Source organism: Salvelinus sp. IW2-2015, linkage group LG1 (assembly GCF_002910315.2).
Source record: "Salvelinus sp. IW2-2015 linkage group LG1, ASM291031v2, whole genome shotgun sequence".
Lineage (NCBI taxonomy): Eukaryota > Metazoa > Chordata > Actinopteri > Salmoniformes > Salmonidae > Salvelinus > Salvelinus sp. IW2-2015.
The window spans coordinates 12,177,673-12,191,987 of NC_036838.1; the positions used below are offsets into that span (position 1 = coordinate 12,177,673).

General features: G+C 41.7%; 1 protein-coding gene across 5 annotated transcripts in view; it reads right to left on the minus strand.

Moving 5' to 3' along the window:
* LOC111961354 (copine-3) overlaps positions 1-14,315 on the minus strand; it is a 73,688-nt gene that overhangs the window by 26,283 nt on the left and 33,090 nt on the right. For all 5 annotated transcript variants that reach the window (XM_070444508.1, XM_023983561.2, XM_023983552.2 and 2 more), the window contains one exon: positions 13,480-13,611. In XM_070444508.1, coding sequence (XP_070300609.1) covers positions 13,480-13,611 — 132 coding nt within the window. The remainder of the gene's footprint in view (positions 1-13,479; positions 13,612-14,315) is intronic.

Below are 14,315 nucleotides of genomic sequence, written 5' to 3' on the forward strand. Positions count from 1 at the left end.
ACCATCGTTATGTTTGACCCCAAGCATACTTCCAAAGTTGTGACAAAATGGCTTCAGGACAACATAGTCAAGGTATAGGAGTGGCCATCACAAAGCCTTGACCTCAATCCTGTAGAAAATTTGTGGGCAGAACTGAAAAAGCGGGTGCCAGCAAAGAGGCCTACAATAGTGACTCAGTTACACCAGCTCTGTCAGGAGGAATGTGCCAAAATTCACCCAACTTATTGTGGGAAGCTTGTGGAACCCAAGTTAAACAATTTAAAGGCAATGCTACCAAATACTAATTGAGTGTATGTAAACCTCTGACCCACTGGGAATGTGATGAAAGAAATAAAAGCTGAAATAAATAATTATCTGTACTATTATTCTGACATTTCACATTCTTAAAATAAAGTGGTGATCCTAACTGACCTAAGACAGGTAATTTTTACTAGGATTAAATGTCAGGAATTGTGAAAACTGAGTTTAAATGTATTTGGCTAAGGTGTATGTAAACTTCTGACTTCAACTGTAAATGTTTGCCATTACATTTATAAGCATAGGCCTATACATGAGCTCTAGCCCGAAAGAAAACCAGAATTCAAATAATGATTGTGCCGTTATACAAAACATTATGCACAGTAGAAAAACATAACATGCTGACCAGACACGTCGCGTGCTTCGCAAAATAAATGTAGAAATCTATGTTATTCCCCACACTGCTCGCGAGTGTCTGCAATGCCAAGGGCTAAAATAGAAGTAATTCCTATTTGACGCAGATCGCGGTGCAACTCCTGCCTCTCCCATCTCCTCATTGGTTTAGAGAAGCAGGTACCCACGTGCCATCTCCTCATTGGTTATACCCACATGGGTGAGTGAAAGATGAAATGTTTTGCCGGTTGTCGTGGTAATACTATGAAAGTGTAGATGCCAATCACCATATAAGTTCAAAGATGAAAAAGCCTAGAAGGAGGAGAGATGACTAGAAACTATTCGGTTGGCTGTTTTGTGTGGATTAATTGTCAGAGTAGAGGACCTTGTGCATTTCAGGTAAAATAACAACTCAATCTTTATATCCCAGGACAAATTAGCTAGCAACAGCAAGGTAGCTAGCAAGTGCAAGCTAACTAGCTAAATTGCCATACATGTTTAATGCTTTTCGACCTGTCCTCAAATTAATGTAATTGGTTCAGAGTTTGTTTTGATATTTTAACCTGCGTGTCGTGATCGCGTTTGGTGTAGGGGGACAAAATAAATATGCGCACGATGGCGCACGCGTGCAGCCAGTTTGGGTTCAGTATAAAACATATATATATATACAGTGGGGAGAACAAGTATTTGATACACTGCCGATTTTGCAGGTTTTCCTACTTACAAAGCATGTAGAGGTCTGTAATTTTTTATCATAGGTACACTTCAACTGTGAGAGACGGAATCTAAAACAAAAATCCAGAAAATCACATTGTCATTATTTTAAATAATTAATTTGCATTTTATTGCATGACATAATATTTGATCACCTACCACCAGTAAGAATTCCGCTCTCACAGACCTGTTTATTTTCTTTAAGAAGCCCTCCTTCTCCACTCTATACCTGTATTAACTGCACCTGTTTGAACTCGTTACCTGTATAAAAGACACCTGTCCACACACTCAACTCAAACAGACTCCAACCTCTCCACAATGGCCAAGACCAGAGAGCTGTGTAAGACACAGGATAAAATTGTAACCTGCACAAGGCTGGGATGGGCTACAACAATAGGCAAGCAGCTTGTGAGAAGGCAACAACTGTGTCGCAATTATTATAAAATAGAAAGAAGAAGTTCAAGATGATGGTCAATCCCCTCTGGGCTCCATGCAAGATCTCACCCGTTGGCATCAATGATCATGAGGAAGTGAGGATCAGCCAGAAACTACACGCAGGACCTGGTCAATGACCTGAAGAGAGCTGGGACCACAGTCTCAAAGAAACCATTAGTAACACACTACGCCGTCATGGGTTAAAATCCTGCAGCGCACACAAGGTCCCCTGCTCAAGCAGGCGCATGTCCAGGCCCGTCTGAAGTTGCCAATACCATCTGGATGATCCAGAGGAGGAATGGGAGAAAGTCATGTGGTCTGATGATTAAAAAATATAGCTTTTTGGTCTAACATCCATCGCCGTTTTGAGGAAGAGAAGGAGATACAACCCCAAGAACACCATCCCAAACGTGAAGCATGGAGGTGAACACATCATTCTTGGGGATGCTTTTCTGCAAAGGGGACAGGACGACTGCCCGTATTTGAGGGGAGGATGGGCCATGTATTGCGAGCTTAGCCAACAACCTCCTCCCTCAGTAAGAAGCATTGATGATGGGTCTGGCTGGGTCTTCCAGCATGACAACGCCCGAAACACACAGCCAGGGCAACTAAGGAGTGGCTCCGTAAGAAGTACTTCAAGGTCCTGGAGTGGCCTAGCCAGTCTCCAGACCTGAACCCAATAGAAAACTTTGGAGGGAGCTGAAAGTCCGTATTGCCCAGCGACAGCCAAACCTGAAGGATCTGGAGAAGTCTGTATGGAGGAGTGGGCCAAAATCCTCGCTGCAGTGTGTGCAAACCTTCAAAACTACAGGAAACGTATGATCTCTGTAATTGCAAACAAAGGATTCTGTACCAAATATTAAGTTCTGCTTTTCTGTATCAAATACTTATGTCATGCAATAAAATGCTAATTAATTACTTAAAAATCATACAATGTGATTTTCGGATTTTTGTTTTAGATTCCGCTCTCTCACAGTTGAATGTGACCTATGATAAAATTACAGACCTCTACATGCTTTGTAAGTAGGAAAACTCGCAAAATCGGCAGTGTATCAAATACTTGTTCTCCCCACTGTATACCACACACTGCTCAAAAAAATAAAAGGAACACTTAAACAATGTAACTCCAAGTCAATCACACTTCTGTGAAATCAAACTGTCCACTTAGGAAGCAACACTGTGACAATAAATTTCACAGCTGTTGTGCAAATGGAATAGACAAAAGGTGGAAATTATAGGCAATTAGCAAGACACCCCCAATAAAGGAGTGGTTCTGCAGGTTGACCACAGACCACTTCTCAGTTCCTATGCTTCCTGGCTGATTGTTTTGGTCACTTTTGAATGCTCGTGCTTTCCTCTAGTGGTAGCATGAGACGGAGTCTACAACCACACACAGTGGCTCAGGTAGTGCAGCTCATCCAGGATGGCACATCAATGCGAGCTGTGGCAAGAAGGTTTCTGTGTCTGTCAGCGTAGTGTCCAGAGCATGGCGGCTACCAGAGACAGGCCAGTACATCAGAGACGTGGAGGAGGCCTAGAGGGCAACAACCCAGCAGCAGGACCGCTACCTCCGCCTTTGTGCAAGAAGGAGCAGGAGGAGCACTGCCAGAGCCCTGCAAAATGACCTCCAGCAGGCCACAAATGTGCATGTGTCTGCTCAACGGTCAGAAACAGACTCCATGAGTGGTATGAGGGCCCGACGTCCACAGGTGGGGATTGTGCTTACAGCCCAACACCGTGCAGGACGTTGGCATTTGCCAGAGAACACCAAGATTGCAAATTCCACTGGCGCCCTGTGCTCTTCACAGATGAAAGCAGGTTCACACTGAGCACATGTGACAGACATGACAGTCTGGAGACGCCGTGGAGACGTTCTGCTGCCTGCAACACCCTCCAGCATGACCGGTTCGGTGAGTCAGTCATGGTATGGGGTGGCATTTCTTTGGGGGGCCGCACACCCTCCATGGGCTCGCCAGAGGTAGCCTGACTGCCATTAGGTACCGAGATGAGATCCTCAGACCCCTTGTGAGACCATATGCTGGTGCGGTTGGCCCTGGGTTCCTCCTAATGCAACAATGCTAGACCTCATGTGGCTGGAGTGTGTCACAGTTCCTGCAAGAGGAAGGCATTGATGCTATGGACAGGCCCGCCCGTTCCCCAGACCTGAATCCAATTGAGCACATCTGGGACATCATGTCTCGCTCATCCACCAATGCCACGTTGCACACAGACTGTCCAGGAGTTGGCGGATGCTTTAGTCCAGATCTGGGAGGAGATCCTCCAGACCATCCGCCACCTCATCAGGAGCATGCCCAAGCGTTGTAGGGAGGTCATACAGCGTGGAGCCACACCAACTACTAGCCATTTTGACTTGTCTTAAGACATTACATCAAAGTTGGATCAGCCTGTAGTGTGGTTTTCCACTTTAATTTTGAGTGTGACTCCAAATCCAGACCTCCATGGGTTGATAAATTTGTGTGATTTTGTTATCAGCACATTCAACTATGTAAAGAAAAAAGTATTTAAGACTATTTCATTCATTCAGATCTAGGATGTGTTATTTTAGTGTTCCCTTTATTTTTTTGAGCAGTGTATATATCTTTGGTACATAATTGTTAGCCGAAATTAATCAATTTCAGCACTGGCCTACAATTACAGTGAATTCCTATTTGATTTTGAAACGCCTGGTAATAGGGCATTTTCTAAATGTTCATAACTAATAGGCTGACATTACCTTTAGCTACAGAATATCATCTATGTGCATTCCATCTCCTCCCCTTTCCTTCATTCCTTTCGAGGGGCTGTCAACAGTTTAATGAAATATGTTTTGTTGTGAAAATATGTTACTATCGATGTTCCCAAACAGATTTTGCTTGGTTTCTCAAATAAGCACTGGGTAGCTGCGGGAACAGGGTTGGAGAGCCCATGGCATAGAGTTTGGGCGAAATATCTCCAATCACGCAGTGAGAGGCTGCATGGTCCTCAAACAGTGGTTGGTTAAGAGTGTAATAACCAGAGTAGCCTAGCCGACATGAGTGAAAAATGAACGGCGGGAAAGTGGCCTCCATTTGGTATTCGAGTGCATACAAATGACTTCCCCCCCCACCCTCATTCCCCTGTTCCTGCCCATTTGATAATGGGCCATTCTGAATAAACTAATTTGATATATTAGTAAAGACAAGATTAAATTGAGAATAGTCTGATGGGTGAAAATATAACTTGAAGAGAGAAGAACCTCTGCAGCCTGAAACAAGGAACAGAGCTCAAGATTAAATCATCATTAGCCTATAGTCGCATCACGCAGTCCACATAGCTTTTGATTTGTATTGTAAGGCGTTCTCAAAAAAGGTTTGCATCATTCACAACTAAAGTTGGCAAATAAATCAAAATCTAGCATCTAGGACCTGTTTCAAATAATCTCTTGCAAAAATATTCTTCCTATTTCATTCATCCAAGTTAAATTATATTTCTTCTTACTATAAAATCATATAATATATTTTTTACAAAATGGCACAGAACTTAAGCATATCTTGTCTGCTACATTAACAAGCCTACGGCATGGTGCACAGCCAGATAACATACAGTAGGCAACTCCTCATAGGAGGAAAGGACCATCCTCAGTGAATTGCATTTTTTTTTAAAGACATCAAGACATCCTTTTTATATAAAACGACACTAAATATAAATCACGTCACCAAATGATTAACGCACACTATTTTACAATGAACGTCTACAGTAGCTTCAACATAACTCCGTAGGGTAGATCCATGGTAAAATTAAATTGTATTTGTCACATGTGCCAAATACAACAGGTGTAGACCTTAGTGAAATGCTTACTTAACTGCATTGTTGGTTAACTTCACTCGGGTAGGGGGCAGCATTCGGAATTTTGGATAAAAAGCGTGCCCAAATTAAACTGCCTGCTACTGCCCATAACCTCTCTGGGATAGATGGGACGCTTGCGTCCCAACAGCCATGTCAAAATGTAGAGCGCCAAATTCAAAAAAATTATATAAAATTAAACTTGATTAAATCACACATAAGATATCAAATTAAAGCTACACTCGTTGTGAATCCAGCCAACATGTCAGATTTCAAAAAGGCTTTTCGGCGAAAGCAAACGATGCTATTATCTGAGGATACACCATAAACAGAGAGAGAGAAGCATATTTCAACCATGCCGGCGCTACTCAAAACGCAGAAATAAAATATAAAAAACGCATTACCTTTTATGAGATTCTTTTGTTGGCACTCCAATGTCCCATAAACATCACAAGTGGTCCTTTAGTTCGATTAATTCCGTCCATATATATCCAAATTGTCCATTTATTTGGCGCCGTTGTACCAGGAAAAACAGCGTTCAATTTGAGCAAAATCACGACACAATATCTAAAAAAAATTACCTCTAAACTTTGCCAAAACATTTCAAAGTACTTTTGTAATACAGCTTAAGGTATTTGTAAACGTTAATAATCGATCAAATTGAAGACAGGTCAATCTGTTTTCAATACAGGATATCAACAAACTCACGGAACATTTCATGTGTTGCCCAAATCTCAAACATAAACAAACGACGTCACTCCACTTCCGGGTTAATATCTTTTTCKCCTCACTATGAAAAAACCTTAACCATTTTCCATACAATGGCGACATCCAGTGGAAGCAGTAGAAACTGCGCATTTACTGATTAGAATTCTMVTTTGCCCAACACAATCCATTGAACATAGAGGAACTGAACAATAAAAAAGTTAGTCCTCAGGGTTTTGACTGCTATATAAGTTCTGTTATACTTACAGATATGATTCAAACTGTTTTAGAAACTTCAGAGTGTTTTCTATCCAAATCTACTAATTATATGCATATCTTATATTCTGGGGATGAGTAGCACGAAGTTGAAATTGCGCACGCTATTTTTCCCTAAGTGAAAACTCTGCACCCTATCCTAGAGAAGATAAGCTAGGATATGCATATAATTAGTAGATTTGGATAGAAAACTCTAATGTTCCCAAAACTTTTAAAATAATGTCTGTGAGTATAACAGAACTGATATGGCAGGCAAAAACACGAGGAAAATCCAACCAGGAAGTACTATTATTTTGAAAGGCTGTTTTTCCATTGAAAGCCTATCCACCATACAAAGACTTAGGACCCAGTTCACGGGCTCTGTGGCTTCCTCTACATGTGGCCAGTCTTTAGGCATTGTTTCAAGCTTTTACTCTGAAAAATGAGGGAGATACAGCACTTTCAATCAGCGGCCAGTGGAAATTTCCAGACATCAGCCATGCGCCTGGTCGTGAACGAGCCTTTCTTGTTTCTCCTTTCCTATTGACGAAGCTTTTGTCCGGTTTAAATATTGATTATTTATGACAAAAACAACCGGAGGATTGATTTTAAACAGCGTTTGGCATGTTTCTACTAACTTTTAAAAAACTTTTTTTGGACTTAGCATTCGGATTACTGGACAAAACGCGCAAACAAAAAGAAGGTTTTTGGTCATAAAGAGGGACATTATCGAACAAAACAAACATTTATTGTCTAACATGGACACCTGGGAGTGCCACCAGATGAAGATCAAAAGGTAAGTAATTAATTTTAAAGCTATTTCTGACTTTTGTGACACTCTCCTTGGCTGGAAAATGGCTGTATGGGTTTCTCTGGCTAGGCGCAGACCTAACATAAATCGCAAAGTGTGCTTTCGCTGTAAAGCCTTTTAGAAATATGACACAGTGGTTGCATTAAGGAGAAGTTTCTTTATTCGTATGTTTAACACTTGTATCGTTTATCAATGTTTATGATGAGTATTTCTGTAATTTGATGTGGCTCTCTGCACTTTCACCGGATGTTTGTTTGAGACAATGCATTTCTGACCATAACGCGCCAATGTAAACTGAGATTTTTGGATATAAATATGAACTTTATCGAACAAAACATACATGTATTGTGTAACATGAAGTCCTATTAGTGTCATCTGATGAAGAACATCAAAGGTTAGTGATTCATTTTATCTATTTCTGCTTTTTGTGACTCCTCTCTTTGGCTGGAAAAATGGCTGTATGGTTTTCTGTAACTCGGTGCTGACCTAACATTATCACATGGTGTGCTTTCGCAGTAAAGCCTTTTTGAAATCGGACACTGTGGTTGGATTTACAAGACGTTTCTTTAAAATGGTGTACAACACTTGTATATTTGAGGAATTTTAATTATGGGATTTCTGTTGTTTTGAATTTGGCGCCCTGCAATTTCACTGGCTGTTGTCGAGGTGGTACCAGAGAGGTTAAGGGCCTATAAGAAAAAAAGAAGTAAAAAACAATTAAAGAGCAGCAGTAAAAATAACAATAGCGAGGCTATATACAGGGGATCCCGGTACAGAGTCAATGTGCGTGGGCACCGGTTAGTCGAGGTAATATGTACATGCCATTTGATTAGATGTTCAGGAGTCTTATGGCTTGGGGGTAGAAGCCTCTTGGACCTAGACATGGCGCTCTGGTACCGCTTGCCATGCGGTAGCAGAGAGAACAGTCCATGACTAGGGTTTGAGCCGGAGTGAAGCCGGAGGACAGCTAGCTTCCGTCCTCCTCTGGGTACATTGACTTCAAAACAAAACCTAGGACACTTCTGGTTCTCACCCCCTTCCATAGACTTACACAGTAATTATGACAACTTCTGAGGAATGTCCTCTAACCTATCAGATCTCTTGCAGCATTGTCTGACATGTCCACCCAATCAAAGGATCAAAAGAATGAATCTAGCTACAGCTAGCTAGCACTGCAGTGCATAAAATACGGTGAGCAGTTGACTCAGAGTGAGTGAGACAATATTTGAACAAATGTATTTCTGCCAAAATGGAGATGCAAGAGATTATTATTTATGTTTTTACTTGCAGTTTCACTTAGCTAGCAAATGCAGCCTACTCAAACACCCGGTCAAAGAGAGGGATGCTAGGTTAGCTAGCTGGCTATGACTATCCACCACAACACTGGAACTCTAAATCAAGGTAAGCTTTTGATTTGACAAATTTATTGCCACCGGGGCCAGTGCTAAACTGCTTACTGACTGTACACCAATGTGAGTGCATGACTGTAGCGCAGCCTTTCTTAAAGTACAGGTCAGACCTGTTAATGGTGGGTCACGATGTGTTCGAGTAAATGTATAATTATTTCATTAATTACTGGAATTGATTTGGCCAAGTGCAACTGCGCTCTCTGTTCAGTGCGCTCTCTGCTCAGCAGTGGTGTCAGTTTGTCAGCTGTGCGAGTGGGAGATGCGTCGCAGTTTACCGGATCTTTTTCTGCAGTGTTCTTGAAGATCACTCTGCGACCCACACGCTGCAGCGCTGTCGTTCAGCAGCATATGATGTGCTGTCAGCCAATGACTTGTCATTCCCAATCGCCAATGTCATCAAATGGAGTCAAGCTAGCAACAAATTCTGACTGAACTCAATCGTCATGAAACGCAAATAGTTTTTATCTAGGCAAGTCAGTAAGTGTTTTATCTCTCGGGGTATGTTCATACATTCAATCTGGAGTGCCAGAGTGCGCTCTGGGTTTTCATAAATTCAGAAATTTGCGCTCTCGGAGCATACTGGACGCTCTGGCCGAGGAGTAGGGTTGATCCGAGCGTTCTGTCCTCAACCGCGGTCAAGCACCCAAGCTAACTGGCTAGCTACTTCCAGACACAAATGAGATAACACCTCTGACCATTTTACTCACCCTAGCAGAGCTGGTTAGGCTGTTTTCATGTTATCCATAGCGTTGGTGACTAACTGTGCTGCTGGGCACAATTTAATTACGCTTTTTTTGCCTACGTCTACTGACACCGGTTATATTCAACGGGTGTTGAGCGTTCGTAAATTCAGCAGTTATTCTGGGCGAATTTACGAACAGAAATAATGAGGGGCGCCCACAATGTGTTTTGTGCGGAGAAGTGCTTAGTAATGAGTCTCTCAAAATGAACAAATTTTTACAAAACGACACGTCCTGACCAAACATCCACAGCATGACGTTAAACCCAGGGAGTCCTTTCAGAACAGGGAAGAATGCTTAAAGGAACTGCTTCGACAGTGGAGAAGTCAGCTAGCAAGGCATTGTCATTTTATAACAGGTGATAAGCAGAAGACAGTACTCTCATAGTAGATGTGAGTTTCTTTCAAACAATTCCCTTGTACACAGCTAATAGCTAGATAGCTAACATTAGCCAAAGCAAGCTAGCTACTGAGTTTGCAACCCTAAGTAAAAGTACATATGAAGATAAAATGCAGGCCAAATGTACATCTTACTGTAGAAATGATTGGTGAAAACAAGTCTAGGTTGGAATTGTTGCTGTTAAAATACAAGTAATCGTTATTTTCCTGAACTGGAATAAACTGATTGAAGCAAGATGCTTTTTGAGGCAAACCACACACGCACACAGTTCTCGGTTGCGCATTTACAGCAAGAAGCGGTCTCCTGCCTGACTGAGAAAGCGGTAATGTTCTGATGGCACCACATACCTGTGTGAGTCAGGGCTCTTAACTCTGGTGTACTTTAAAAAAACAAGTACGGAAACAGACTCAATGGTGAGCACGACCCCAGGGGTGCAGTGTTAAACTGAGCCCAGAATAGATGTTACACCCCTGAAAAAGGGTAGAAAGAATCACGAGAGCGTGATACGGAATGTTTACTCATGGAACGTTTAGTGCAATGAGAAAAAGACCGCGAATTCTCCGTGAACTTGAGTGGAGACCAGAGCAATCGATCTCAGGCTCATAGATTAAGAGCATTTAGTAGATCACAGATTAACACTTTTATCCACGACAACATAAAGTAATCAACATAACGTTTACACATTCCTCTCACAATTCGTACCCTTTGTATGCTTGACGGATTTTAACAGAATTATATAAATGTTATCAATCTATCAACTAATACTGAATGCATGATCTTCTTAACCTTAGATGTTTTAAGATCCTCACATACTATGAATTTACTAATACTTTTTAATGTATAACAGGCTATTAGTATTTCCTTTAACCTGTCACATAGACATGCTTGTTGAAAATTTCAACCAGCCACACACACACCCCTCTCATTAGGACTGTGTGTGTGGGTTTTCTGTGTGATGTGATCAGTCAGTTTATTCCAATTCAGAATACAAATGTATTGTATTTTAACAGCAACAGTTCCAACCTCGACAGATATGTAAGTGTTTTTAAAAATGGGGAAAAATAAAACATGAAGCTATTTATATTATTACATTTAATTTATTTGTCTACATTGCATTTGTTTTAGGCTGGCATAAGGGCAATGAAATGTACTGATGTTTACGTATAGTTGCATGTTTTCATAAGCTTGGGTCCCAGGAAAAAAAAAAGGAATTTCTAATTTGGGTCCCAGGGTGAAAAAGTTTAAGAACCCCTGTTGTGGCGGGTTTACTAACGTGTTATTTCTATTAGCTATGTTAACTATGACGTTACTTTAGCTAATATGGTGACCTCGCTGGAGGTGGTGTGTAGCAGTTACGATATGGTTTGGCCTGGAAAGTTTTATTTTTTGCCTGGTCACATACAGCTGATGCAGTGATTTCTTATTTATTTATCTAGGCAAGTCAGTTAAAGTTTAAGCTGAAAGTCATTAATGTTAGTAGTATACAGTGCCCCTTGACTTTTTCCATATTTTGTTACATTACAGCCTTATTCTAAAATGGATTAAATAACATGAAATTACATTTTTGCAAATATAATACAAATACAAATCCGTATTCAGACCATTTGCTGAGACTCGAAATTGAGCTCCGGTGCATCCTGTTTCCATTGATCATTCTTGACATGTTTCTACAACCTGATTTATCCTTGATGAAAACCTGCTCTAGAGCACTCAACCTCAGACTGGGGCGACGGTTCACCTTCCAACAGTACAACGACCCTAAGCACACAGCCAAGGCAACCCAGGAGTGGCTTCGGGACAAGTCTCCGAATGTCCTTGAGTGGCCCGGACTTGAGCCCGATCGAACATCTCTGGAGAGACCTGAAAATAGCTGTGAAGCGACACTCCCCATCCAACCTGACAGACCTTGAGAGGATCTGCGGAGCGAATTGGAGAAACTCCCCAAACACAGGTGTGCCAAGCTTGTAGCGTCAAGACTCGAGGCTGTAATTGCTGCCAAAGGTGCTTCAACAAAGAGTAAAGAGTGAATAATTATGTTAAAGTTTTAATTTTTTTTATTTACAAAAATGACTAAACGTGTTTTTGCTTTGTCATTATGGGGTATTGGGTAGATTGAGGGGGAAAAAACTATTTCTCATTTTTAGAACAAGGCTGTAACGTAGCAAAGTCGGAATACTTTTGTATATATAGTGCATTCGGAAAGTACTGTATGTGGACACCCCTTCAAATTAGTGGATTCAGCAATTTCAGCCACACCGGTTGCTGACATGTGTATAAAATCAAGCACACAGCCATGCAATCTCTATAGACAAACATTGGCAGTAGAATGGTCTTTACCAAAGAGCTCAGTGACTTTCAACGTTGCACTGTCATAGGATGCCACCTTTCCATCAAGTCAGTTCGTCAGATGTCTGTGCTGCTAGAGCTGCCCAAGTCAACTGTGCTTTTATTGTGAAGTGTAAACGTCTAGGAGCAACAACGGCTCAGCTGCCAAGTGGCAGGCCTTACAAGCTCACAGCTCACTTGTGGCTGAATGGAAGCAAGTCCCTGCAGCAATGTTCCAACATCTTGTGGAAAGCCTTCTCAGAAGAGTGGAGGCTGTTATAGCAGCAAAGGGGGGACCAAATCCATATTAATGCCCATGATTTTAGAATGAGATGTTCAATGGGGCAGGTGTCCACATTCGTTTGGTCATGTGTAGGGAGGGGTAAAGTGACTAGGCAACAGGATAGACAGTAGCAGCAGTGTATGTGATAAGTGTGCGTGTGGCGAATGTGTGCCGTGCTCGGCCTGCCTTTTCTGTAGTCTACGTTGAGGGAGAAGTTGTCCTGGCACGCTGCCAGGTCTCTGACCTTCCTATAGGCGGTATCATTGTCGTTGGTGATCAGGCCCACCAAGGGCTGTGGCGGTCATTACATTTTATCAGCCGGTTATTGTCATGCATAAGACTGCCGGTATCACGGTAATTGATTAAACATATTTAGCATCTCCAGGCCGCCGATTCGCGCTTTTGGAACATTTAAATTTCCATTCACCCAGTTCAATGTAACAGCGATAGGTTTAGGCTAATACTGGATACTCAAATTTTCCCTATACCCATCATGAGGTTGCTGCAAGCTAGCCTATGAAAAATGTACAATGTAGGTACACAAAGGTTGAGAAGAAAAATTTGAGGTGACACTGAAGTATCTGGTTCGAATCCAGGCAGCGTCACATCCAGCCACGATTGGGAGTTCCATAGGGCGGCGCAAAATTGGCCCAGCGTCGTCCGGGTTTGGCGGTCATTGTAAATAAGAATTTGTTCTTAAGTGAATTTGTCCAAATACTTTTGGTTCCCTAAAATGTGGACAAAAAGTGTCATTTCTGAACGATTCACCCGATATGGATGAAAATAGCCTGAAACGAAAGCTGACAGTCTGCACATTAACCTCAGTCATTGTATCATTTCAAATCCAAAGTGCTGGAATACCGGGGTATAACACACAATGTATCAGTGTCAATATACCTTTGAACGTTGCCAATTATTAAAATGTTTCAATTAGTTAGACTTTCTTCTTACCTCGGTCCACTTGTCATCCCCAATGCTCTGCAGCAGCAAGCAGAGTGGGTCAGACTTGGATCCAACGTCTTTGTCGAGGAGATTGCTGCACGAGATGGAGAGTTCTACTTTTGACACACATTGAGTAGCCATCTGAAAAAGAAAAGAAAAATAAGATTTCATATCAACTATGACTATATTAAAAGCTAAAGTCTGCAGTTAAAAACAATAACAACGGGGTCCCTGCCACTTGCTTTGGTATACCGCTATGGGAATGTGCCAGTGAAATTAAAATCCTCTCAAATTCATAGATAACGCTCCAGATGCAGGGACCGACAGTCCATTACATTTTTTTAAAATTATTTGAAGCCATTTACATTCTTGTTGTTTATAAACAATCGAGTAAAGAACCCTTATATATATATATATATATATATATATACACTGCTCAAAAAAATAAAGGTGACACTTAAACAACACAATGTAACTCCAAGTCAATCACACTTCTGTGAAATCAAACTGTCCACTTAGGAAGCAACACTGATTGACAATACATTTCACATGCTGTTGTGCAAATGGAATAGACAAAAGGTGGAAATTATAGGCAATTAGCAAGACACCCCCAATAAAGGAGTGGTTCTGCAGGTGCGTACCACAGACCACTTCTCAGTTCCTATGCTCCTGTGAAGTTTTGGTCACTTTTGAATGCTGGCGGTGCTTTCACTCTAGTGGTAGCATGAGACGGAGTCTACAACCCACACAAGTGGCTCAGGTAGTGCAGCCCATCCAGGATGGCACACATCAATGCGAGCTGTGGCAAGAAGGTTTGCTGTGTCTGTCAGCGTAGTGTCCAGAGC